The 25426-nt window shown below is 54.3% G+C and overlaps 9 protein-coding genes across 9 annotated transcripts; 5 read left to right on the top strand and 4 right to left on the bottom strand.

The window, feature by feature from the left end:
* Nucleotides 1–1749: 1749 nt before the first annotated feature.
* On the top strand, nucleotides 1750–3648 carry CDEST_01519 (Putative peptidase M14, carboxypeptidase A; the record flags this gene model as incomplete). The annotated part of the gene is made up of 5 exons (XM_062917678.1): nucleotides 1750–2411; nucleotides 2486–2742; nucleotides 2814–2928; nucleotides 2986–3076; nucleotides 3144–3648. Exons 1-5 carry the CDS (start codon nucleotides 1976–1978, stop codon nucleotides 3646–3648), a joined length of 1404 nt encoding a protein of 467 aa, XP_062773729.1. The 5' UTR covers nucleotides 1750–1975.
* Nucleotides 3649–4193: 545 nt separating this feature from the next.
* CDEST_01518 (uncharacterized protein) lies at nucleotides 4194–4643 on the top strand (the record flags this gene model as incomplete). The annotated part of the gene is made up of 1 exon (XM_062917677.1): nucleotides 4194–4643. The coding sequence occupies one exon, from the start codon at nucleotides 4194–4196 to the stop codon at nucleotides 4641–4643; it is 450 nt and encodes a 149-aa protein (XP_062773728.1).
* A 657-nt stretch (nucleotides 4644–5300) lies between these two features.
* CDEST_01517 (Putative P-loop containing nucleoside triphosphate hydrolase, dynamin) lies at nucleotides 5301–7857 on the bottom strand (the record flags this gene model as incomplete). The annotated part of the gene is made up of 5 exons (XM_062917676.1): nucleotides 5301–5587; nucleotides 5655–6201; nucleotides 6261–6643; nucleotides 7030–7318; nucleotides 7381–7857. The coding sequence occupies 5 exons, from the start codon at nucleotides 7855–7857 to the stop codon at nucleotides 5301–5303; spliced, it is 1983 nt and encodes a 660-aa protein (XP_062773727.1).
* A 72-nt stretch (nucleotides 7858–7929) lies between these two features.
* Nucleotides 7930–8331, bottom strand: CDEST_01516 (Putative P-loop containing nucleoside triphosphate hydrolase; the record flags this gene model as incomplete). The annotated part of the gene is made up of 1 exon (XM_062917675.1): nucleotides 7930–8331. One exon carries the CDS (start codon nucleotides 8329–8331, stop codon nucleotides 7930–7932), a length of 402 nt encoding a protein of 133 aa, XP_062773726.1.
* Nucleotides 8332–9591: 1260 nt separating this feature from the next.
* Nucleotides 9592–11613, top strand: CDEST_01515 (Putative metal-dependent hydrolase, composite domain superfamily, amidohydrolase 3). The gene has a single exon (XM_062917674.1). The coding sequence runs from the start codon at nucleotides 9727–9729 to the stop codon at nucleotides 11410–11412; it is 1686 nt and encodes a 561-aa protein (XP_062773725.1). The 5' UTR covers nucleotides 9592–9726; the 3' UTR covers nucleotides 11413–11613.
* Nucleotides 11614–12218: 605 nt separating this feature from the next.
* Nucleotides 12219–13348, top strand: CDEST_01514 (Putative cutinase/acetylxylan esterase, alpha/Beta hydrolase; the record flags this gene model as incomplete). The annotated part of the gene is made up of 4 exons (XM_062917673.1): nucleotides 12219–12542; nucleotides 12602–12695; nucleotides 12754–12833; nucleotides 12887–13348. 4 exons carry the CDS (start codon nucleotides 12219–12221, stop codon nucleotides 13064–13066), a joined length of 678 nt encoding a protein of 225 aa, XP_062773724.1. The 3' UTR covers nucleotides 13067–13348.
* A 1901-nt stretch (nucleotides 13349–15249) lies between these two features.
* On the bottom strand, nucleotides 15250–17832 carry CDEST_01513 (Putative NACHT nucleoside triphosphatase, P-loop containing nucleoside triphosphate hydrolase; the record flags this gene model as incomplete). The annotated part of the gene is made up of 3 exons (XM_062917672.1): nucleotides 15250–15278; nucleotides 15307–17553; nucleotides 17625–17832. The coding sequence occupies 3 exons, from the start codon at nucleotides 17830–17832 to the stop codon at nucleotides 15250–15252; spliced, it is 2484 nt and encodes an 827-aa protein (XP_062773723.1).
* Nucleotides 17833–18904: 1072 nt separating this feature from the next.
* Nucleotides 18905–20312, bottom strand: CDEST_01512 (Putative gfo/Idh/MocA-like oxidoreductase, NAD(P)-binding domain superfamily; the record flags this gene model as incomplete). Its single annotated transcript, XM_062917671.1, has 1 exon — nucleotides 18905–20312. The coding sequence occupies exon 1, from the start codon at nucleotides 20207–20209 to the stop codon at nucleotides 18905–18907; it is 1305 nt and encodes a 434-aa protein (XP_062773722.1). The 5' UTR covers nucleotides 20210–20312.
* A 472-nt stretch (nucleotides 20313–20784) lies between these two features.
* On the top strand, nucleotides 20785–23622 carry CDEST_01511 (Putative major facilitator superfamily, MFS transporter superfamily). The gene is made up of 6 exons (XM_062917670.1): nucleotides 20785–21670; nucleotides 21751–22182; nucleotides 22258–22485; nucleotides 22561–22822; nucleotides 22880–23100; nucleotides 23173–23622. Exons 1-6 carry the CDS (start codon nucleotides 21414–21416, stop codon nucleotides 23408–23410), a joined length of 1638 nt encoding a protein of 545 aa, XP_062773721.1. The 5' UTR covers nucleotides 20785–21413; the 3' UTR covers nucleotides 23411–23622.
* Nucleotides 23623–25426: the final 1804 nt, after the last annotated feature.

The following is a 25426-nucleotide window of genomic DNA, read 5'->3' as shown; positions in this document are numbered from 1 at the left end:
CACCATATAAGAGACCCATGATTCGGAACTTGGAACTCGTGCAAGTAACCCCCACGTGATGGCTTCTGGTTGTCATACGCAACGTCATTCCCAGCGTCGACTGTGCACTTTGGCTTCGGACTTGACTTGAAGATACTGCAAAGCTCATGGACGATGTGCTGACCTTCCCGCAGTTGTCGATATGCGCTGTCGGAACTTTCTCAGCTTGAAGGGAACCTTGATTCGTCATCAATCTGTCAAAAAACAAGCATAGATGCTGTAAACGAGAAGCTTTTTGGAAGACTGACAACGACAGTTTACTTTGTCCCACATTGAGAAACGTCCCACCGTTGCTGGTGCTGAACAACACAAACATCTCAAAGTCAAGAGATTAGGGATAATTGGCTCAGACAGTGACAGAACACCGTCATATCACTATCACTATCACTATCTACAAGTCGACTCAATGCTTAAACACGATGAATAGAATAGAGCCTGTCAATGGACGCGAGACAGTAATATTTAAGAGATGTATAAAAAATGTCGACAAACCTCCAGAGAAGACTATCTTGTCCCGACCTAGGACCGGCTGACTCTAAGTGGCTTCGCGAGGACATATCCAGCAACCTATAGCACATTGTGTCAAGATCCCAGCAGCTTACACACAACTTGACTATACCGTCACATTGCCAAGATGCCAGGCTTGGATCTCGGCGACTCAGAAGCCGGGGTCGATAAAGCTCGACAAGTGCCACCCTTGGCTTATGTCTTTGGAGTCTTGGCGATTCGTCACCACCTTAACAACTGCCAGATTGAGATAGCTTCCCCCCCTCACTGCGGAGTTATGCTCTCATCCCCAAGCCCAAGATTGTAACCTCAGAATGGCCGACGATAGCCAGTCTGAACTTGCCTGTTCCAGATAATACACACTCCCCCCCGCTCACCTCCAGTCGAAATAAATGGCTCAACTTGCTGCAGTTCGCCCAGAGACGCAGCACATACACGCCTGCTTCTTGCGGAACACAGTAGACCATTGCTGGCGCCATCCCACTTTCATGTCAGTAAGCTGCAGGGCCTTGTCAGTCCCCGAATCAGGGTCGCATCGCCGCGCGGGGAGGGGGTGACACTTGCTGGCGCGCGGGGGGGGGGGGCCAGGGCCTTGCAAGAACTCGGCTCGTCCCAGCGAGCTGCGCCGCCGCCAGCAATCGCCGCCCCGACGACTTGCGAAGGCTTTAAGCTTAAACCTTAACGGCAGGTGTGAAGGATTTCGACGGGTTGCGTGCGAGTTGCGTGCTCCATCCCGGCGTTTTCTCGAACACTGCAGCCGGCTAACCCGCCTATCCCCCATTCCGTGTCCGCGTCGGCCGAGGAGATCGCCATGCAGGAGGCTGGGCCTACGGTGCTGACAAGTCTCGCGTCTTGGCTCAGCGCAAACCTAGGGTCTGCTCGGTCTCGAAGACGTCCGTTTAGGAAGGTCAAAGGGAGAGGATAGACGCTCTGAGCTCACATGTCCTCCTCAGTCTCTGGTTAAGCGAGGTCCCGAGCTGATAGCTAGCCCAACGACCTTTGTTTTTATTCCCTCAGCATGTTAAGCTGGTTGTGTTATGTGAGCTGCCCCAGACTGTTTATCCATCCATCCCCTCACGGCAGCGTTTGTCTTCTCGGCAGTGGCTGGCTTGATCCCTGCCGTCCGGCATTTGCTCCCCAAACCGGTCAAGTTGCCGCCCTCGAGGGAGTTGGCGATGGTCATCGGCTCGCCTGGAATCGCCCCGGGTTGCTCATCCGACTTCCACCGCGGGGTTTCTGTGCATGGAAGCTCTCCAAAACCCCTTATCATGGGCGCGGGGGCGCTTAGAAGCCACAATCACACCTACCTGTTTCTGCAAAGGTCGGGCTGGTGACACCATCTCGGCTGGTGCCACGCACAGCAACCCGTCCTCATACCGCAACATGACCACACAGATATCTGTCGTCCGATTTCCATAAAGAGGGGCATATGATCGTCGAAGATGGTCTCGCTCCTTTCAGTCTCCAGCCTGTCAGCGCTTCCTCCCTCTTTCTCCAGCTCCCCGTCCATCTGGAACTTTTCACGGAAGCTAGACAAGCCTCAGCGACCATGAAGTTCCTCGCCGGTCTCGCCCTTGTGCTGCCGCTGGCGTCCGCCGCGGCCGTCACGCCCCTGGAGAAGAAGATCAGCTACGATGGCTTCAAGGCCTTCCGTATCTCCACGCACAACGACGCCGCCTCGATCAAGAAGAAGATCGCCAATATCGCCGCGATCCCCTTCAACCTCGACAACAGCGAGCACCTGGACGTCGCCATCCCCGCGGGTGACGTTTCCAAGTTCGAGAAGCTTGGCCTCGAGACGTCGGTCCTGCACGAGGACCTCGGCGCCACCATCGCCGAGGAGGGCAAATTTGCCCCCTACGAGAGTCAGTCCCCCCCTCCCTTTCCCCCAAAGTTCCCACGAATCTGGAAAAGTGATCGATGCTGACGAGTTATACAGGAAACGAAGATGTCAGCCTCCAGGCTCTTCCCAGCCTGACGTGGTTCAACTCGTACCACACCTTCGCCGACCACCAGCAGTTCATCCGCGACCTGCAGTCTAACTTCCCCTCCAACTCGGAGTTGATCAACGCCGGTAACTCGTACGGCGGACGCTCGCTCCTTGGTATTCACCTCTGGGGTAGCGGCGGCAAGGACTCCAAGCCCGCCATCTACTGGCATGGTACTGTCCACGCCCGCGAATGGGTCACGACCATGGTACGCCAACTAGAACCATGTTCCATGTAGCTGTAACCCTCAAGAGATCATCACTAACCAAGATGAAACAGGTGGTCGAGTACTTGACCTACCAGCTTATTGACGGTTATCAAAAGAACGACGCTGCTGTGAAGGCTCTTCTCGACAAGTACGACTTCTACATCCTGCCCATTGTCAACCCGGACGGTAAGTCATCTCTTGGACATCCTGCAAGAGTGTACAGTCACTGATGGAACCGACCAGGTTTCGCCTACAGTCAGACCAACGACCGTCTCTGGCGCAAGAACCGCCAGCCCCGGTCTGGCAGCACCTGTATCGGCACCGACATCAACCGGTATGTGTAGTCCGATCAACCTGGACGCTGATATGCGTGACAAGAAAGCAGACTGACAGCTCTGCAGAAACTGGCCTTTCAACTGGCAACTCCCCGGCGGCGCCTCCACGAGCTTCTGCTCCGAGACGTACAAGGGCCAGGCCGCCGGCGACACCCCCGAGATGGTCGCCCTCAAGGCCTACACCGACCGCCTCGCCGCTGGCCGCGGCATCAAGCTCTTCATCGACTGGCACAGCTACGGCCAGTATATCCTGCTGCCCTACGGCTACGACTGCTCCGCCCGGGCCGCCAACCACGCGCGCCAGATGACGCTCGCCGGCAACACGGCCAACACCATCGCCCAGTCGTACGGCACCCGCTTCACCTACGGGCCCAGCTGCTCGACTCTCTACGCCACCACCGGCAGCGCGCCCGACTACCTCACCGGCGCCGCCCGCGCCGAGGTCGCCTGGACCATCGAGCTGAGGCCCGCCGGCGCCTCCGGCGGTGGTTTCATCCTGCCTGCTGCCCAGATCCTGCCCAGTGCCATCGAGCAGTGGAACGGAATCAAGTACCTGCTCGCCAACGTCTAGTGTGTGTATGTGTGAAGGAGGGATACGGACGTTATAACGAGGCCCAGTTCACCGGGATGATCAAAAGATACCCCCGATTCAATAATTGAGCTGAGCAATTGAAGTCTTTCTGCACCTGCTAAAGGCCCACGAGTGTGCACAATCCTATCGTATGACGAATAATGAGACAATCTTCTTGCGAACAGGGTACAGACTGGGTTAAGAATCCTTGAATGTATCAGTGAAGCTTGCTGTTGGGAATTCGCATCGAGACTTTGCATTTTTACTGGTCAGGTCGGATTCCGGGTCGTTGACTTTGGCCTCCGACTTACACGCGGTGTCTCTAAGTGGCATCGGGTCAGCTTACGCCCAGCATCAGCATAGAGTAGCCAGACACTATTTCGTGTCAGCACTAAACCCCCCTTAGACCCAAACTTCCCTTTCACATGGATATAAGAAAGGGGTCCATCGTCCTCTTGAAAGTCGAGCTTCCAGTCGTCGTCCTAACAGTCTCGCCAGATCCCAACCCTCCCATCTCTACCACATAACCGCAAGCGCACGCCATCATGACAGCCAACGTACCGTCCATCTACCGTGCCGTATTCCTCTACTGGGACCCCCCTTGCTCGCTATGGGGCGCCTACCTCGCCTTCTTCGCCCGCGACTTGACGCTGAACTCCTTCATGCCCGGGTCCGCCGCCAACCGCGACGCCGCCCACGACATGCTCTTCTACCACCAGGGCGGCGCGCTCCTGGGCGCCGCCGTCCTCAACGGCTACCTCCTGCGGCGCACCGGTGACCTCCTCGTCTGGAAGGCCGCGCAGGCCGCGATCCTGTGCATCGACGTCGCGCTGCTGGTGGGCATGACCGGACACCTGTCGGCGCAGGGGAGGCTGTCGCCCGCGGCGTGGACGGGGTACGACTGGATGGGCATCGTCATCACGGGGGGTGTCACGCTCGCGAGAACGCTGTTCATCGCCGGGGTCGGGCTGTCGAGGAAGGGCAAGACTTCGTGAGATGTTGGCAGAGGTTGTAGCTTTGGGTTGGGGCGGCGGGGCAAGGGGAGAATATTCATGTCACTCCAACATGCCACCGAGATAGACAGTGCTATATGAGCTGGGGTTGCCATTCACAACAAGAAAGTCGTCGCAAGCGTTGCGCATCCAAAGCCGGGTTCGCAAGACTGTCCAATCTGCCGAGAACTTCATGATCGACTAACTCGCAACCTGCTGGAAAACTGCTGACAACCAGTGTCAGGGGTGGGTGAAGAGTTTAATGACAGTTTTGCAGTTGGGTGAGGCGCTGGGATCAACTTTGCATCCTTCTTTTCTTCTCCATCGTTTATCAATTACAGCATTTCGTTTAATGCGAGTAAACAACACTACGCTCTAAGCCATTGAGTCTTACCATGGAAGTAAGCAAGCCTTGTCAACTGGAACGAGTTGAGGAAGAATTCATCTATGCAGTTAGACCAGCATTGGCACCAATGGTGCGGCTCACATGTCAAATCCAAGCGATAATGGGATTCGTTAAGAAATGGCCTGAGTCTATCGAATTGCGAGAATATGCTGCCAGTCCTGAATGCGATGAAATGCACCCTGCGAGTCTTGTTGCATCAACCAGCTAAACCAACCGCCCTCACCTTCCTTTTTGTTCATTGTCTTCCGCCGCGATCAATTGAAATGGTTCGCAGCCTCTTCCAATAGCTCCATAACGTCCCTCTTGAAGTTGGCTTCATGAAGTTGGGCAGACTTCTGTCTCTCGGCCAGGGCGAGCATGTAGTCATCCGTCATGGTTGCGGCGATGGTCTTGATCTGCTCCGTCATGTTATCCTCGACCAACTTCGTCCCCTCCTCGAGGCTGTGCCTGGCGTCCCTCACAGCATTGCGAAACATCTTGACCTTGTGTTTGCGGATGTGCTGCTGGATCGCTTCATTCATTCGTTTTACTACTCCCTTTCCTGAAAGCCGCAGAACCAGTTAGCCTATATTGCACTATCTGCATGGGGTGAGAAGAGTAAGACTTGCCTGACTCGGTGGTGCATCGCTGGTAGCCGGGCGTCATGACTTTTGCCACCGCTGGGCTGAACGCGCGACTGGCGTCCTTTTGAGCTTGATCAATATCCGCCCGACTCTGCGCGGCGAGCCGGAGGATGCGTTCTTTGTGAAGCATCAACTGTTGATCAAGTTGCACGGAAGCCTGTAGCTCCCTGAAGTCATGGTCGCCAAGCCGTGTGACAATACCCTCGTGGAACATAATCAGTTTTCCGGTAGCCGCGACTGAGAAACCGTCAAGCACACTGGCGACATTGAACTGGAAGAAGTTGTTCCAAGTAATAGAGATGCCGCTCTTGATGGGCTCGAGAAGTTGCTCGTTGAGATTGTTATCATTGAACACTCCACCGCGGAGGCACGTTGCCTTGAAGGTATTCCAGCTGATGCTCTTCCATCTCTCGGCAATGATTCCCGCTTGCAAAGTAGCGGTGCTGGTCAACCGAGTCAGCTCGTCATAGAGTTTGGTTTGCGCTTCCGTATCTAGTCTGTCGATGCAGCTTTGACCGTCAGCCTTGAGATTCTGCCAAGTGATGTTAGCTTCAGTGGTTATCGTTTCGGGGTAAGTTGACCTTCACTCACTGCTTCGAAGTTTTGCAACAACGTCGCCAAGGTTGCCTCATTAATGGAGACGGGCGATTTCGATGCATCCTGTGCCCAAATGGCAACCGAATTCAGGAGTTGGCAGATGCCGCTCAGCACTTCCTTCTGCTTGGCAACGCGCAGCTCCTCGGTTAGCTTCTGAGCGTGATCCTGAAGCTGGGGGATCTCGGTGTCGTCCTCCGTCTCGAAGCCGGGCGTCGAGTCGTTGTCGGCCATGAGAAGGCCTCGCATCTGCTGGTAGACGTGACTGCTGGTACAGAACACGGGAGTCTGGCGGGACATGTCCTCGTAATCACGTGGCTCTCGGTCGGGTTGGGCTTCGTAGCCTGCTGCATCTTGGCGGTCAAGGCTGCGCGGGTTAGCTGATTCCACAACACAATGACAGTCAGACGGGTCTCCTACTCTTTGAAGCTCTTGGCAAGGTGTCGCTTGACAGCTTCTCTGGAAAGCTCGTTCCGTTTGTGGATGCACTGCGCATGGACTTGATCCATCAGGTCTTTTTTTACGAGCTTACAATCGTACAGTTCCTGTTGCTTCTCATCAACCTTCAACGTGCGTGTTTCAGTACCGTCATCCCTATCAACGGGTCCATGAGAGACAGCAGTGACACAAGACTCGCTGGGAGCCTCCGTCCTTGCTCTTTTCGCCTGTCTCTCGCGGGAGCCGGTCAAACTGGGCGCCTGAGTCGCACCGCGATGCTTCCGAAGTGCTCAAAGCTCCTTCTCTAAGTCCTTGATGCGTCGCTCACATGAAAGGGCGTCCCTCCATGCTTGCATGGTTTCCTTGCCAAGCTTGCTTTTCAAGCTTTCCATGGCTGAGTTGATGGTGATATCATCCGTCTTCGAACAGATGATGGTCAGGGCCGAGTATGCTCCATCAAGCTTGAGCTGGCGCTTAATAGAGTTGCTCATGAGATCTTTCGCGGTCTTGTTATCGACGGCTCTGTTGATGGGCGCCACAATCCAGATACCGGAGCAAGCCTTCATGTACTGGGAGGCAACTGCAGTTCGTGCGGCATCCCAATCCTGATGGCCAGGCTGCGGGAATGCGTGTCAACCAACATTGCAAACGCCTGTGAGGATAAGTCAAAGCAACTTACCAGATCGACAATGGTAACGCCATTCGAAAGGACGCAAGCCTTGGTGAAGATCCTGACAACTTTGACCAGGGGCCAATAAGCCGCCGTTTCATCATCCTTGTCCTTGGAGTCGACGTAAGGCGCGACTTGTTCTCGGATCTCCGAAGCAGAGGAGGCCTTCATAGTTATCGTCGTGCCTAGAAGCTCTCGCACGTTTGGATGTTCGGCGAGTTGAGCAGAGCTGCTCTCGGTCAGTGTGTGAGTTTCCAGTGACGGATAAACCGCGAGAATCTTTGCAAGAGCCCTAGCAGCATCACTGTTGGGGTCCATGTCGTCCATCTCCCTGCCCCCGTTCGTAACAAGGTCGCTGAGAAGAATACTCACTTCGCGCGACCACTCGTCACGCGAGATGAACTCCACCTCCGCTCGGTAAGGGTTTTCCTCGTCCTCGTCATGATTATACGACAGCTCGGTGGCGACGGCTGTGCAGGCACGCATGCAATTTGTAGGAAGTAAGCTACCTAGCATCAGCTGAACATGATCTATGGACAGAGAACCGGAAGGGGTGTTCTACTTCTCTTCATCCAGTAGAGCATTGATGATGGAGCTCTTGCCGTCACCAGTGTTCCCAAGAATACCAACGATAGTCTGTTTGGAATGCTCGGCTCGTCCACGGAGGTCGCGGATCTGTTGCAACCAGTGAGATGCGGCTTTTCTTACCGCGGGCTGCAGCTTTCGGGACGCGGCAATTCTCTCGCAGTCCGGCTTGAGTTCATCCAGAATTGGCAGGACCTGCTGGGTGAACTTTTCCCAAGTCTCAGGGTCCTTCACATGCCCCATCTTGTGGCGGTACGAGAATGCCATGTGCCAGGGAGGCGAGGCAGCAGTTGACTCATCATCGGAAGAAGCTGACTGGGCCTCATCATCCGGCTCTCTCTTGGGCCAACGCAGATTATCTGTGGTGCAAACCATTTTCGGGCTTGAAGTGAATGAGGTGCGCTGATTGCGTTGCGTTGCGCTAAGGCGGCGAAAGTAATGCGAGTATCGACGCGGTCTGCAGATAAACCTTGGCACAGGGCGTTGATTAGCCAAGTTCTCAAGTCAAAACGAAAAGCTTTGAAAGTGATTGATGGGAATAAATGTCAAGAAGAAATATTCCAAGCAAGCGGTGAGAGAGGAAAGAAAAATATGAACAGAGCAAGTAGGACAGGTGTAGGTAGGGCAGGTACTGCCTTACTTGTGATCAGGCAGGCGCTGTAGTGGGAAAAGCCAATGATGGGCTAGAGTGGACAATTTCTGAAGGGGAAAAAGGAGTTGCAGATGGCGAGTAGGTCTAATTGCCTGAGGTTTGCCGTGGGTTGATGTGACAAAGTTGCGGTAGAAATTAGGGATGAAGAGCAAATGGAACGAAAAGAACTGGGGTGACCGAGTACTTGTGCCTGTAGTGCGTATTGCAGTGTGAGTTTGTGGTTAAGAAAATAGAAAGAGACGAGACTGTTGAAGAAAATAAGAAGAGACAAAAGTAGAGAGAGGAAGAGGCAGAGAAGGCTTGGTTTAATCGATAGTGGGAAAGATCTCGGGGCTTCTTTCCCGTGGATACTATGCGACAAGACCAGCAGAGAATTTAGGAAAGGGCGATGAGAGTGGAAACCACAGTGTTCAATGGCGGTGGGTAGTCGGTAGTCTGGAGAATGTCGTAGTAGACCGTCCCCTGTCTTGTCAAGAAGGTGCACGGCGTGTCGAGAGTTGAGGACAAGGACGGGTGCAGTGGGAAGATAATCGGTGGGAAACTGAAAGATTGGAATGAGAAGAAACAAGCTGATCTGTTTCTAAAAGAACTGCGAAGCTCGTATCTTGGGGTCTTTATGTTTCAGTTGACGGACTAAAACGAAAAACACCTGGAACCTCCGAAAGGCTGAGAGGGAAAGGCCATCATCAGCAGGAGCAGAACCAGGAACCCGCTGTCGCGAAAGCCAGAGAAGCTCAACAGGGAAGGAGCTTCACCGACAGCACCGAGAACACTGCCCCACACCGGGACGGAACCGATACGGGCAGATCTTATCAGATCCCGACGAGCTATCTACACCATGAGAGGTACGTACCCTTGGAGTGGGTGGTGGTGCAGTTACCGTGGCAGTGACAGCTCACCCCACCATGCGAACCCCGCGATGCGCATCGCGCGCTCTGGCCAAAGTCCAGGGCCGAGAGAGGTCTTATCCCTCACACCACCACCCCGAGTCAAGAACGACACGTCTCATAACCCCCTCTAGCAGCTTCTCTCTCTCTTTCTATTTCTCTTTTTCCCTTCATCTCCCTCTGCCTTCCCCCTTCCCCTCCTAATTACCACGATACAGATCAAAGAGAACCATGGCAGCACAGGTCACCACGGCCGCGGCCGGCGCTGGCGACCTCTTCGTCAACGGGCGCATCTTTCTCCACAACGCCGACACCGGCCTCGAGACGCAACCGTCTTTTGCTGAGGCCATGTTTGTCGCCGACGGCATCATCCAGGAAATCGGCACCGCGGAAGACCTCCAGGCCAAGCACTCATCATCATCGTCGTCATCATCAGGGCCGCGGCACGTCACGACACACGACCTGCAGGGCCGGACGGTCCTGCCGGGCTTCATCGACGGACATGTCCATCTGCTGCTCCTCGGCCAGTCGCTGCGCAAGCTGAGTCTCGAGCACTGCGCGTCCCTTGAGGACATCCGCGCCGCCATCAAGCAATACGCCGCGGCGAACCCGGACGTCCCGCGCATCATGTGCAAGCTGTGGATGCACTCCATGACCCCCGACGGTGTCGACAAGACCATGCTTGACGACATCGACCCGCGGCCCATCTTCATCGACACAAAGGACCTTCACTCAACCTGGTGCAACACAGCCGGCATCACCGAGCTCGGCATCGAGCACACGCCCGACCCGTCCGGCGGCAAGATCCACCGTGACGCCGACGGCAAGCCCACGGGCCTGCTCAGTGAAGCCGCAGTGCTTACCATCGTGTGGCCCCATCTGGCCCAGGTGGCGCCCAAGAGAGACCGCATGGACGCCATCAGGGCCGCCGTCGAGACGTACAACGCGTCCGGGTACACGGGGCTGATCGAGATGGCCATGGACGAGCCGGCCTGGGACGCCGTCTGCTCGCTGCGCGCCGAGGAACCCGACCTGCCCATGCGTATCCACGCCTACTGGCTCATCCGACCGTCCGAGTCCGAAGAGGAGCGCCTCCGGCAGGTCGACCGCGCCATCGAGCTGCACACGGAGCTGAACAAGACGACTTCGCCCGACCTACGCATCACGGGCATCAAGATTATCACCGACGGCATCATCGACGCCTGCACAGCCCACCTGTCGGAGCCCTACGCCGAGGCCGGCTCGCCGCCCCCCTTCTGGACCCCCGAGCAGCTCGGTCCCGTTGTGCGGAGGGCCGACGCGGCCGGCCTGCAGATCGCGCTGCACGCCATCGGCGACGCGGCCATCAAGAACGCCGTGAATGCCCTTGCGGACAATGCCACGCCCGGCCGCCGCCACCGCCTCGAGCACATCGAGATGGCGTCGCCCGAGGACGCCAAGCACCTCGGCGAGCTGGGCCTGACGGCCTCGGTCCAGCCCGTCCACGCGGACCCGGCCATCCTGCGCGCCTGGCCGCGGCTCCTCGGCGCGCACCGCTGCGAGCGCGCCTTCGCCTACCGCGAATTCGCCGACCACGGCGCGCTCCTGGCCCTCGGCAGCGACAGCCCGACGGCACCCTGGGCGCCCCTGCAGAACGCCTACGTGGCGACGACACGGCGGTCGGCGAGGGAGCCCACCTACGACGTCGTGGTCAACGAGCACTTCAGGCTGGGCGTGTGCGAGGCACTGACGGCCGCCGCATTCGGAACGGCTAAGAGCGTGTTCGCTGAAGACCGCGTCGGGTCCCTGCAGGCCGGCAAGCGCGCGGACTTTGTCGTGGCCGAGATGGACTGGACGCCGCAGGGTCTCTTGAAGGGCGAGATCAAGGCCACCTGGTTCGATGGGAGGAGGGTCTGGGCGTCTTCCGATGTCTACTAGTAGCGAAGGGATTTCATGTCTACAGATAGAGGCCGAAAGGTCATTCATTGGCTGATAGTCGGGTCCAAAATGGTTCAGGTATTTGTAAATAAAGGGTTCGTGTGGCTGTGAGCCGGGAGAAAGACTCCCCCGAGTTTAGTTTCATCCCATCTCGTCGACTGTTTCCGCTTCTGCGGCGTCGTGGCACTGGCCCCCTCCCCCTCAGCCATCACCATCCCCCCCTTACACACAGTATGCCCCCTCCCGAGGCCCATGTTCTCATACATTACCGTATCTGGAAAGGCTGGAATGCCAACTCGGGGTCGTGTCGCGCTGAGGGACAAGGCCCAAGGATCGTACCTCGGCCCAAGCTGTCATGCAGGCCAAGTCTCAGCCAAACATGTTGGAGAGATGGTTCGAGAGCCCAAAACCACAAGCAGCGGGGTCCTGGTCTCTCATCTTGATGTCTGTGTGATATCTGGTTTGTAAAGGAGGTAAAAAAAGAGGCTGTCTGGCACCGCTCCTTGCATATGCGGCTCGCATACGGCTCGCATTCTCGGACAAGCCACATGAACGACAGTTGCCGCGGCTTTCTCCAATGCAATATCATCCCAGGCTCTGGATGGTCGGTCACTACAAGAAGAGCGGCAACCCCTCCTAAGCACACACGAAAACAAACTCGAAAGATCAGGCCAGCCCAACCTTTTTTCTCGCCTTGTTTCCCTCCTTTCCTCTAAGTGTTTTGATTTATCTTGACTTCCATCTCCACTACACAGACGTCTTTCAAAAGTTCCTCCTATCGTGATTACCCCCGCAAGCAGATCAATATGCATCACCACTTCAGCCTCTCGGCACTCGCCGCTCTCGTCCCTCTGGCGGCCTTCGCTCAGGGCCAGCAGCCATGCTCGACTGTCAACATCATCCTCGCCCGTGGTAGCCTCGAGGCGCAAGGGGTCGGGCTGCTGGGAAACATTGCGAAAAACGCGTCGACCCAGATCCCCGGGTCCATCGTGACGCCGCTCGAGTACCCGGCCCAGCTCGACCCGTACCCTCCCTCAGTAGCGGCTGGCGTGACCAACATGACGGCGCTCCTGAACCAACAGGCGCAGCAATGCCCTGGGACGAAACTGGTGTTGATGGGATATTCTCAGGTAGGCAGCCACACGTCGAGGAAATCTTGCAACCAAACTGACGCGGTGAAATATCGCAGGGCGCGCAGGTATCGCTTGACACCCTCTGTGGCACGTCGGATGGTCCCAACTTCAATACCACAGTGGCGCAGGCCCCAATGGTCGGTAGCAAGAGTGAGTCGCCCTCTGGAATCTTTAAACAGTGGATGACCTGCTGACCCAGACGATGTAGTCGCCGCCGTTGTTCTCTTTGGCGACCCGACGTTCGTCGCAGCCCAGCCCTTTGTCAGAGGCACCAGCAAGAAGAACGGCGTAGGTCTTATGAGCACTCTTTTGATGGTGATAGACGGCTGAACACCTCGTAGATCTTCCCCCGCCAGGATTTCTCGCAATGCCAGGGCCTCACTAGCAGGTTCGCGTCCTTTTGTGACGAGTCGGATCTCTTCTGCGCCTCGGGCCAGAACCTGACGGTCCACCTTGGTTACTTCCAGAACCAGCAGTACATCGCCATGGCGTCGTCGTTCATCGTCGAGAACACGCGGTAAAGCGGGGGTTATCAAGGCTTAGTTTGACCCGGTGCTGGAGACTCGGCAAACCCGTGGCGGTGGTTCTCATCATGATTAGACGAAACGGGAGGTTTTTTGGTTTGTTTGGTTTCTCCGTTTGGGAAAGCATCTGGTCTTGATGATCGATAGCAGGAGTTCGCGGGCAAGATACACTAGCTGTAGCGTCCTTGTTTCTTTATGGTAATGTTTGATCTCCGAACCGAAAATGCATAAACGAAAGATGGAATCTATTTGCCCTCCGAACGGATTCATAAAGCATCCAGATGCCTGAGATACGATAGCGTAACCTACCAAGTAAATGCAAACTCTCGGCTCTTGCTAAATACTTACTTAAGAAAGTCTGCTTTTACGTAGAGGTCCTTTCATACACAATTACTTCCAAAGTGAACAATCAGTTCATATACTCAAAGAATAAGTCTAGATATAATCTAGCATTATGTGGTAAGAAAATGAAAACATATTGTTTCCTAAATCAGGTACAGTTATATCGTATAGAAATAGAACCTCAACTGGAGACACTGAAGTCTGAGCCTGACATACCTGAGCTCAAGGCGACAGTTAGCGAGAGCCAGATAGATGCATTCACAAGTCCACGAGAACCATAGGCTCTTGCCACCGAATCATGCTGATAGAGTCAATATCACAACACTCAATCCGAATCTGGTTGCGGTCAGGACCCTGCCGTAGTTCGACTACCCAATCCACGGGGCTCAAACGGGAAAGGTTGGAGGATCGAATTGAAGAGCCACCACCGCGATACCTCCTTGAAGATGCTGCGAGCGCTGCATGAAACGTACCAATTTGACGAAGTCCTTCGGAGCTGCCTGCTCCGGAATCCTAAAGCGCACCCTCTGACTCTACAATCCAGCCCCGACATTGGAAGGGGTCTACCACCAACTCTTGTAGGGCACCAGCACCGCCATGCGGATAAATCAAAGTCAACGGTATGTCGCCGAATCATCTGAGCAAAACTATGTTGATCGTAGGTATCACAGCTGCGCCAGAGACAATCGCCCTGGCAATAACCGCGGCCGAGGCAGAAGTGGTCCACCATGAGACGGCTCACCCTTTCGCAATTTCCCACCCGACTGCAACTGTTACGTCTGCAAGAAGACTGGTTGCTTGTCGAAAAAGCACACGATGAAGAAACTAAGGCAAGCGTACGAACGCTACAAAAGCAGATCATCACGTCTAAGATACATTATCAACTGCCTACGGTATCGTCCTCGCTAACTATGAAGGGCATGAGCCCTTCAGCGAGGACGAAGGCGATGAAGAAATCTGTCAGTGCATATCACCAGCCCACGGCTCCGCCAGCAATGATGATTTAGTAGAAGAAGCTGCTCTCAACACTTCAATCAGCCTAATATCCTCTGAAAATAGGGTAAACAGAATTTCCTTAGGGAATTCCCTGTGTTACTCTGCCACATTTAACAAATGCTAGCCTTGCCTGCCTATTTGCAGAAAACACTACTGTTAAATATCTAACTGTAGCATAATTTATACCAATCTATCACTTGATTCTCTCTAGCTTTTCTGTTCTATGTCCGGTTTGTGCTGCAATCCTGCACATTTGAATATGCTGATGCCCTAGTGTGCTTTTTTATTAACAAAAAGCTTGATTACTCTTGATGGCAGCTCAGGGAGAGCACCAGAGATCTCTGGACTCTTATCATAGAGACAGGATGTCTATTAGAGTAGTACACACTTTGCCTTTTTCCCTAGACTTCTCCACTGATCGATCTTCCTACTAGAGTGTTGACGTACAAAGACCCCGTCTATCTCTCTCCACTCTATAACCTTTGCACCTTTTTTCTTAAGCTCTTTAATAATTTGGCCAAGGATCTGTCGTGAGATTGTGTTTAAGAAAGGTTTACCTGAGTAGTCTTCTTTAGTAAGCATTTCTGAGGCTGCTAGAAGAACAGACAGGCGACGCTTTGGCAAAAAGAGGATTGAGATGCTTGATGAAAACTCGACCCAGGCGTTTGGTTTTGCACCGTAGGCTAACAAAAGCTCGAGAATTGGAAGCAACTTAGCAGTTGCAGCTGCATTGTGCCACACTGTACACCATGCGTTTTGCCAGGGACTGAATCCATTGAACTTTTCGTTGGGATCCGCGCCATGTTGTAAGAGAGCCTCAACGATCCGTATGTCTGTACCCCTCAACCATACTGGATATGCGGGTTCTGGACTGCAAGCGTAATCTAGAAGTGGCCGACCTGGTTTGGCAATGGACTTCCAACCAGGCGACTGTAGCCTGGCTTGGACGTAGCAGCGCAAGCCGTAACGCACAGCAATTGCGAAAAAGTTGTCGTGCCACTCAGCAGGTCTTTTGTAATTTTCCGAAAAGGTATCCCACCAGTCCAGCCCGTGTCTTGTCGTAAGCGCTGCTTCGAAAGCGTTAAGCATCTCTAGTTGACTTGTCCCAAGTTCAATTTCAAGAGTGCGAGAGATTTCGAGAGCAAGTGACACCATATCCCAGAGCGAAAAGTTGAGATAGAGCTCTTTTTCGTGCGGACATTTTTTTGCCTGCATGACCAGACCCTGTAGTAGTGCGATGCGGGCGTGAAAAGCTTCGTGTCCTGCCTCCGTGAGAATTCCACTCCATACATCTTCTCTCCACAGGTATTCTTTCACAGACCGGTGTAGAAAATCGACTTTTGAGTCTTTCCAGTCAGTCAACTCATCCGTGATAGGAGATAAGGCATTTGTGGCTTCTGTTTCAACCCCAGACTCCGTAAGTGAATCAGAGTGACCATCTCCAGCAAGAGCGCCGAGTTCAATCAAGCCGGAGCAAGAAATCTTGATAAGTGCTTCGATGGAACGAATCTCCTCCAACGCCGTTTTGACAGGAAATTGACGGACATCGGCTTGTAGCACCTCTTTTGAATGGAGAAGTGAGAATTTCAAACCCAAAGCCGTCAGTGGTGTCGTGGTGGAGAGGAGCAATTCGGATTCGCGTCCTGACAGAATCTCAGAGTGGCTCCGTAGAAGCTGAAATATTTTAGACATTCTTCCCCTGTATAAACGAGGAACTTTTTCAAGCATGACTCGAAATAAATCCTCGAGGCCGGTGGGTAGTTCGCGGAGTCTTTCGGTCAATGTGTCGATCTCGTCATGATTCTGGAGGCCTTCCAGCAGAGACCTGACAACTAATCTGACCCAGAGAAAGACGCCCTGGGCGGCTTCGACTATTTCGTCAATAAGGGCCTGTGCCTCGTTGGGTGCTTGCAGTGTAAGCTGAACCATCCTTGGACGATGGCTAAGCTTTTCGTTCACGTATGTGACGACGTCGTCATGGGTCAGAAAGTGGAGTCTTAGTCGGGGGCAGCTGATGAATGCTTCTTCAAATGCGTTCTCGGGCCGGCTGGATAACACAGCCTTGAAGGATGTAGACCGGGCGGCCGTTGTGAATAGTTCCGCAAGTTCCGTTAGGCTCATCGAACCAGCGTCGAACTCATCAAGCCCGTCAATGAGAAGAACCAGCTTTATTGGAGTAAGCGAGGCGTCCGCCAACCCTGGTGCCGTCAAGCAAGCAAACGCTCTCTCCAGCTCTTGCATAGTAGGGGAATGAGTGTCATCAATGCATCGTTGGAAACGATCGGGGAATAATTTTTCGGCAAGCTCGGGGCATCCCTTTAGAGCCTGGGAGACGATGGATCGGAGTAAACCTTCCAACGACTTTTGCAACGGTGTACCCGCATTCCAGAAGTAGAACGACAGGATCAGGAGCCGGCTACCGACGCCCCAATCAAGAAGAGGTTGGCGAGTCCTCTTATCGGTGCTAACCAATTTCATGAGCGTGGACTTGCCTGATCCAGCCTTTCCTGAAATCCAGTAGATACCGGAATCGTTTTGCAACCAATCGTGGAAATTGGTCCACGTTGCTCCGTTTGCTCCCAGCCGGGGCTCGCCGTAAATCCACTCAAAAGTGCCCTTATGTGCAGGTTTGATGTCGTGAAACCGGTCAATTTCTTGGCGGAAATAGAGGCAGTCGAACAAGGTTTTCAAAACCAAATGCTTGGGCTTGAGGGTGCTCTCTGTCGTCGTGGACGTGGCAGGCCATGGCTTCGAGCCATGCATGTCGTTCAGAATAGAGACAATCTCAACGTGCCGCTCGGCCTGCACAGCCTGCACAGCAGCGTGCTCTTCTTGAAAAGCATGAAGACGTTTTGCCATGGCCCTGTTTGCGTCTTCCCCTGCCTTGATCTCTGTGAGCAGAGTCTGGGTCTGGGTGTCCATCGCTGCCATGTTGGGGATCGTGCTGACTCTCGCGGCCATGGGGACAACAATGTCGAACAACAGCTGTTGGCGAATCGCCTCCAGTCGGGTTTTCTTTTCCTCAATTTTGCCATGACTCCACATCGTGCGAGCTGTGACCTTGACCCTCGATACGAGCTTACTCGAACTCGCCACAGAAAGGTCTTCTGCGAGATGTATCAATTCGTCTGACAAGATCTGGCACTCTTCGACAAGGTTCTTGAAAACCTGATGCTAGTGTTAGCTCTGTCACAAGGGAGAAATGCTGAGAGAGTACGTGCCCCCTCATTTTCGCCTTCGGCCAACAATTCCGGCGTGAGTTTGGTGGTAGATGCCTTCAAGCTGCTGCTGATGTCGATAATATCTCGTGTGGCGCTCGAGGAACCAGCATCCTTGACTTGCCCCAGAATTTCGAGAAAGGTCTTGGAGAAGTCGACGACAGACAAGACATTGACCGCGAGACTGAAGGCCGATACTGGGTCCATCGTGTTCGGCGCGCGCGACGACTTGCGTCGCTAGAAGGCAGATCACAACTGTGCGAAGGCGTCAGGCAGTAAAACTGACGAGACAGATAGTTATTTACTGGGCTAAAATATCACGCACGCAAAAAGGGGGTGAAAAGTACTTAAGGGACGTAGGAAGTGTAGGGAGTAACAAGACAGGGGTCCTGACGTACTCTTTTGCACTTTCGACAAAGGGCTGCTTGCCTACCATAGAGCACCCATTGCCAGAAGATAGCATAGAAGTACTAGGTGTATCCACCAATCCTTTGAAATGCGTCAGACGTAACAGTGACAGCCCTGATAAGCATACACGTCTGCTAGAGCAATACGTGTCAAATGTGGCGGAATGACATAGGGAACTCGCTGGGAAATCGCCGTTCAGCTTGCCCTACTTTCAGGGTAGATTTAGAACCTTCTAAGCATGTATTACTTCTACATACATATATATGTATATACATATTTATATATGTACATGCCTTGTGTAATCAAGCAGTATAGCATAAATACACTCCATCACCTATGATATTACATAATACCTGACCTAGTCCCAAGAACGACCTGCGCCAGCGGCTGCTTACAGGTCAAATGCAATAACCATCCTGTCAAATGTATCGGAATGACACAGGTCAACTAAGTTGGGGTTATCGGATTTACGGACCCAAAAGGGCGTCTACCCACGTACGTCGCGATTTCTACGCCAATGACACAACCAGAGGATACTGGCAACGGTGACGAACTCTTCCCGATCTTCCGAAGAGCTCTCAAAGATCACGGCCAGATCTGTTACTTATAATGTTGGATGCCCAGCTGGATTCCGATAGGTAAGTAGAGGCGGCGACTAAATGGGTCTACCAAATCGCGCGGATCTATTTCCCATATCACGGCAAGATTATTGCTGAAACCAGATCCCCAAACAATCATTAAGGAAGAACGCAGTCATCATCCCCTTCTGCTCAGTCATATCTTACAGTCAAATCCATATTGCTTCTATTCCTATCTATGCTCATATTATTACCATCGTAGCATCATCTCTAACCAAACGCCACAACCCTCTTCATTTCTCCGGCACAACAAGAATGTCATCCACGTTGACCGCCTGTCCCGTGGCCAGCGACCTGTTGGCCGCGATGCCCGTCAGGATGGAGGCCGCGCCGTCGATGTGGCTGGCGGCGCGCATGTACTCGTCCGAGACGGGCTCCCCGAACAGGTCCCTCAGCAGCACGAGGTCGCCGCCGCCGTGGGCGCCCTTGGCCTCGCCCAGGTCGATCTCCTGCGGCGGGCCGAACAGCGGGCGCAGCAGCATCGTCCTCTTCTCGATGGCACCCTCGAGCGCCTGGCTGCCGCCCGAGTTGACGTAGCTCTTCTCCACGACCTCGACCTCAAGCCGGCCCCCCGTGCCGTTGAAGTTGACGCGGAACCCCTCCCACGGCGCGTAGGCCGTCAGCGAGTACGTCATGACGGCGCCGTTGCGGTACCGGATCAGCAGGTTCATCGTGTCCTCGATGCTGATGCCGTCGCCGAACACGCTCTGGTCGCGGTAGTAGCTGTCCTCGTGCTCGGCGTCGAGGTACATGGACTTGAGCTGCGGGTTCGAGTCGAGGTGCAGCGCAAAAGGGTCGTCCTTGGCCGCCTCGCTGCCGTGCGCGCGCGTGTAGAACTTGGTCACGCCCCTCTTCTCGGCGTTCTCGCGCCCGTAGAACTTGAGGTCCCCCTGCGCGTAGACCGTCTGCGGCCGGGTCTGCAGCCAGAAGTTGACGAGGTCGAAGTGGTGCGTCGACTTGTGCACGAGGAGGCCGCCCGAGTTGCGCTTGTCGCGGTGCCAGCGCCGGAAGTAGTCGGCCCCGTGGTTCTCGTTGAGCATCCACTCGAAGTGCACGCTCGTGACGGTGCCGATGGCGCCCGACTTGATGATCTCAAAGATCTTGGTGTTGTGCGGCGCGTAGCGGTAGTTGAACGTCACCCGCACCTTTTGCCCCGTCCGCTCGACCGCCGAGAAGATGTCGCGGCACCGCGGCGCGTCGATCGTCATGGGCTTCTCGGTTACGACGTTGCAGCCGAGCTCCATGGCGCGGACGATGTAGATGTTGTGCGTGCGGTCGATCGTCGTCACGATGACCTCGTCCGGCTTCGTCTCCTTGATCATCTGGTCGAAGTCGGCGGCGAGGAAGGTCGGGACTTCGCTGTGGCCGAGCTCCTTGAGCCTCGAGTTGGCGTAGTTCATGCGCGTCTGGTTCGTGTCGCAGAGGCCGACGATGACCGAGGTGCTGCTGTAGTCCTGCGCGATGGCAGTGTAAAAGAAGCCCGACCGGCCGCCGGTGCCGACGATGGCATAGCGCTTCTTCTGTCCCGTCTCACCCATTGCGATGTTTTCGTCTACGATGGATTCTTGCGGTGCTGTGTGGTTGAGGTTTTTGGGGGCCACGACGTACGACGCGGCTAAACTTCTATGACCCGAGGACTTGGGATGGCTGCAGAAGTGCGAAATAGGTCTTCAGATCCAAATCTCCGAACGGAACTGGGCACGGCAAGCTTATTGAGAGTGAGAGAATTCCCCCTCCCGCGCTACGGCGTCATGATTTCGGCAAACCTCACGTTCGCCGCGACTTCTCCTGCTCTAGACGACCCCACTACGATGATATCTCGGGGTGAATTACCCCAAGAACCGAGTTTAGCCAGAATGAGACACCAACTTAGAAGTCTCTTCCCAGACTATTACCCGTCCCCACACTGCGGGGAGGGGAGGGGAAAGACAACTCTCTTTTGAGCCAAAGAGAGGGGTGAAAGGAGCCCCTCGACGACCGGGGATGCCGGGGTTGTCTGTGGACAAGTGCGGAGAGAGTTTGGGGAAGAAGTGGGAACAATGGCAACGTCAGTCCAGCGTGAAGACCCCTCCCCCCTCCCTGTTGATGAAATGTAATCAACTTGGCTATGCCAGCCACCCGCTCGCCAACACGTAGATCATCCCTCCAAAGGCCCAGGAAATGCCCGGCAAACTCTCCGCGACTCGTTCGGCAACGAATCCTTGGCGTAACGGCGAGACTTGGTTCGACGGAGACCCTAGAGGTCTCGGTCTTGCATACAGCCTGAAGTTTTCCCTCCAATGGAAATGCTTCATCAAAGAGCCGGGTATATCATCCTGATCTCTTGGTATTTTGCGACAAGCAACGGCCAACAGCCGGCCAGTGGCGGCGTCCCGCCCGAGCCAAGGGTGCTTAATCTCCGGGTGCAACGAGGGAGAGGAAACCGTGCCACGTATACGTAACATTTGCATCAGGTGTATTCACTGACCAGTGTCGTTGCTCTTGAGGCTCCATATTTGCCGGTTGACTCCTCTTCGGTCGAGGGGCCTCATGTGATGGGTCTTTCGGCCACTGGGTTGATAAGATGAACCGGGCCCAGGCTCACTCTGTGTGACGACGCTGATAGTCTAGCACAAGCTTCTTGTCAACTAACCGCAAAAGAGGAGCTTTCTTCATCGATCCCACTAGCCTGGCACGGAAGGACGGCTTGCCATCATCGATATCACGCTCTCCCGCCCCTAGTCTCGAACGAACTACGCCAGCATGGCCTCCCAAGCCCCGGCAACGAACCAGACCGGTGGCCGTACTGCCGATGTCATAGAGCCTGTCCAGGAAACACAGACAACGCCCGCAAACTCGTTGCAAGAGAAGGCGGCCCAGTTCCTGGCGGCGCATGGAGGCGGGGATACCACTTTCACCTACGAAGAGGAGAAGGCCGTCCTAAAGCGGATCAACCTCCGCGTTCTCCCTTTAATTCTAGGAGCTTATTTCTTCCAGCAACTCGACAAGAGTTCTCTTAGGTGCGTCCATGCCGTTATCTCTCCAGTATCTCCGGTATCTTGTGTTGATCACAACTAACCCCGCCACACCATCGCAATAGCTATGTGTCCATCTTCGGCTTCCAAGAAGACGCGAACCTCCACGGCCGGCAGTACAGCTGGCTCGGCTCCATCCTCTACATCGCCCAGCTCGTCTGGCAGCCCGCCGCCGCCTTCATCCTCGTGAAGCTCCCCAATGGCAAGGTCATCGCCGCCGCCATCTTCCTGTGGGGATCCTCGCTGGCCATCATGACCGCCTGCACCAACTTCGGCGCCCTCCTCGGCCTCCGCTTCCTGCTCGGCACCTTTGAGGCCATGATCGCGCCGTCGTGCCTGGCCGTGACGACGACGTGGTGGAGGCGGAGCGAGCAGACGCTGGTGACCAGTTCGTGGAACGCTATGAACGGCGTGACCTTCATCGTCGGCAGTCTGTTCACATACGGCCTTGGTCACATCGAGAGCGACAAGCTGTTCAAGTACCAGATCATTTTCTTGTAAGTCACGAAATAATGTTGAAAACTACCTTACCTAGCTCGAGGTGGGTGTAGCGGACTGACACCGTAATTTAGGTTCTGCGGGCTGCTAACAGTGACATACTCGATCATCGTCCTCGTTTTTATGCCTGACTCGCCCATGTCAGCCAAATACCTCACGGAACGAGAAAAGGTCATCGCCGTCGAGCGACTCCGGGCTAACCAGATGGGCATCCAGTCCGGTATCTGGCGCTGGGATCACGTCTGGGAGACCTTCATGGACCTGAAGACGTGGTGCTGGTTCGTCCTTGTCGTCGCCATCTCGTGAGTAACCCCCCCCCCCCCCCATCTCAAAGTCTTTCCAGGACGGATGCTGACAATGCGTTTGTGGGTGTGAAGCATCGCCAGCGGCGGTATCTCGACGTTCGGCAACTTGATTGTTAAGTCGTTCGGGTACAACAGCTTCCAGACCATCCTGTTCAACATCCCCTTTGGCGTCATCCAGATCGTCGCCATCATGGGTAGCGGCTGGATCGCCACGCGGACGCAGCGGAAGGGTCTGGTCATAGCTGGGATTGCCGTCATTCCCGCCATTGGCACCATCCTCATGCTCACCATTCCGCGCCAGCACAAGGGCGTCTTGCTGTTCGGATACTACTTGGTACGATGTTCCCAGTTCAAACTAAACACACCCACAGTCTTCTCACACTGAACCCAGGTTTCAACCCTCGCTGCCATCACCCCTCTGATCTATACCTGGCAAGCACAGAATACCGCTGGCGACACCAAGAAGAAGACCACGTCGGCTGTTGTTTTCATTGGCATGTGCACCGGCAACATCATTGGTCCGTTGCTTTACTCCGTCGATGACGCTCCGGTCTACCGCCCCGGCCTGATTTCAAACCTCGTCATGTTCATCCTCGTAGCCTTTATGGGAGCGTAAGTCAATTTTCTCCACGCCCTGAAATCCGTTGGCCGAATGTTATACTGATTGGTTTGTCCTTTCTACAGCCTTATTCCTCTTTACCTCAAATACCTCAATGTGCAGCACGCCAAACGCCGCGAGGCCCTCGGCAAGAGCACGCAGATCGTGGACGAGTCCATGATGCGCAACAAGGACGTACAGGACAGCAAGGCGGTGGAGTTGGAGGAGGATCCTCAGAGACACCAGCATAGAACCATCGAGGAAGACCATGGCCTGCAGGACATGACCGACCTCAAGAACGAGGATTTCATCTTTGTGTACTAGCCTCACTTTTTGAAAGCAGGTAAGGGTATATCAAACATCAATTGGTCCCTGATCCTATCTTTCACGGACTTTCGAAGCATCATGTAATATGTCATGCTACCATATCGGTCATGAAGCTCTCTCATCCTGACCGAAGTAAAGGTGCTGATAGCTTGCTACACCATGACTAAGCGATATGCCACAGGAATCTGAACTGAAATTGACGCGGCGGCGATGTAATAGGAGTTTACCATCGCTACAAACCATTTCTGTTACCTGGCATACTCTTGAACAAATCAGGAGTATGAATAAAGTGCAGCGGTACTCTCACATCACAGGAGACGATGAGATAAACAAAAAAACAAACATGAAGGCTTCGCTCGACCATCAGAGCATTCATAGCATCCTAGCGATGCCTGAGGATCTGTGGCCCTATTTTCAGGACGCCCGGCACTAGTACGGGGCGTTAAGTCGATGTTTCTCAACGGGCACTGGACCGACTGCAGATGGCTCCGTGCGGGAATCAAGAGTCGCAGGAGATCAACATGCTTTGACCCGGAGGATCCAGACCTGATTTACGAGGTGTCAAAATGGGCTGAAGACAGGGTTTACGAGTCTGGCGGGGCTCTGAATTCTCTTGAGTGAGCAATGTACTCATTCCTAGTGTCATGGAGTGGGAAACCGCAAGTGTGGCCCAGATCTGTGCATGGGAGAAAGCTAGAAGGATGTCAGAGATCCATGGCCCTGCATAATGCCTCTCTCTCCAAGTGGTGATCCATGAAAGTATATACAACGGCCGGGTGAGGCCAAGAACGCGCCCAGTCAGGTTTGCAGCTGTTAGCTTCATTGGCTTTTTCGTTGGCTTGTTCATTGGCTAGACTGTCTGTCTGAGTAATATTCACCAATAGAGGAAGCCCTGATCTCCAGATTCCTGAGGCTTGTGACGTTGTATCTAGTCTAAGTATTTGGGAATAACAAACCCAGACTCCAGGCTGGTCTTCCGTGTGGAAACCGCCAAGTATAACGATATGGTCTACTCGGACCCCTTTTTTTCCACCGCATTTTCCAGCTTTCCCCCATGATTGTGATCTCCGCTTCAGTAATAGTTGGCGCTGCATAAAGACGCCCAGGTGTGCTGTCCAGCCAGCATGATTTCCAGTCCCACCATCACAGTTCGAATGGTGAAAGCGTGGGTGAATCTCTCCAATTTATGCACTTAGCATTGCTTTGTTGAAATCCCATCTTTCCGTCCGCCGGGCAAGTCCATGTTGCATGCTGCTTCTCTACTCCAATGCATTTAAGCTTTGCTCTAGCCAATCAGCCACGCAGGCGGTGAGTTGAAGAGGAAGATCCAATTTCGATAGTCTTGAACAACAGATATTCTCGCCCTACGCTTTGACTACTCCTGACGCCTCTAAGGATTGTCTGGCCAAAGGTGCGGGGGATAATGGCCAGGTCGAGAGACGAGGTGCGTGAGCCCGTTTCCAGCCAGGCCTAGTCTTTGCCGATTGTAGTTAAGCTTGGTCTTGATCTAGAATTTCAGGTGACGGGTCGAGGGAGCCTTAGGAATGATTAGCCGCACCAAAGATGCTTAATTACACTAAGCTTTTCAGCTGGGGCAACCTCACTGCTTTTCCGCTTGTTCGCATCCGACCTTAGCTTCATAGCTACACGTGGAGAGGAGCAGCCGGTATCTTGCAGCGCGGTATCAGCCGCGCCTTAAACGGACAATTCTCCTTAATTCCCCGCACTTCACTTCCATAGCTAGCCTCTTCACTTTCCCAGGAGGCTGGGTGGTGGAGCCTCGACGCTCGATTCTACCCCTTGCCAAGGCATTGGGCACAACGTCCGGCCTCAGCTCCAAGCCTGCGGTCAATTTCCCAACCAGACTAGTTGGTGGCCCTCATGACAGTTTGGCATTTGCCCCAGAGGCCTGGATCCAGCGGCCTGGGTCAGAAAAGCATCGTTAACAGAGATCCAGCACGTGGAAGACTAAAAGGGGTTCATTGTCTGGTACCCAACGCTCGCAGTCCACCC

The sequence above is a fragment of the Colletotrichum destructivum genome, chromosome 1 (assembly GCF_034447905.1).
Source record: "Colletotrichum destructivum chromosome 1, complete sequence".
Taxonomy (NCBI): Eukaryota; Fungi; Ascomycota; class Sordariomycetes; order Glomerellales; family Glomerellaceae; genus Colletotrichum; species Colletotrichum destructivum.
The sequence above is the reverse complement of the archived record's forward strand: the minus strand, read 5'-3'. Positions and strand labels throughout refer to the sequence as shown.

What these genes read in the sequence shown, in the direction of transcription:
- CDEST_01515 (XM_062917674.1), top strand. Translation starts at nt 9,727, where the DNA reads ATGGCAGCACAGGTCACCACGGCCGCGGCCGGCGCTGGCGACCTCTTC.
- CDEST_01511 (XM_062917670.1), top strand. Translation starts at nt 21,414, where the DNA reads ATGGCCTCCCAAGCCCCGGCAACGAACCAGACCGGTGGCCGTACTGCC. An exon ending in GTCCTTGTCGTCGCCATCTC is followed by an intron (nt 22,486 to 22,560) that starts GTGAGTAACCCC and finishes GTGGGTGTGAAG; the next exon opens with CATCGCCAGCGGCGGTATCT. An exon ending in CTCGTAGCCTTTATGGGAGC is followed by an intron (nt 23,101 to 23,172) that starts GTAAGTCAATTT and finishes TCCTTTCTACAG; the next exon opens with CCTTATTCCTCTTTACCTCA.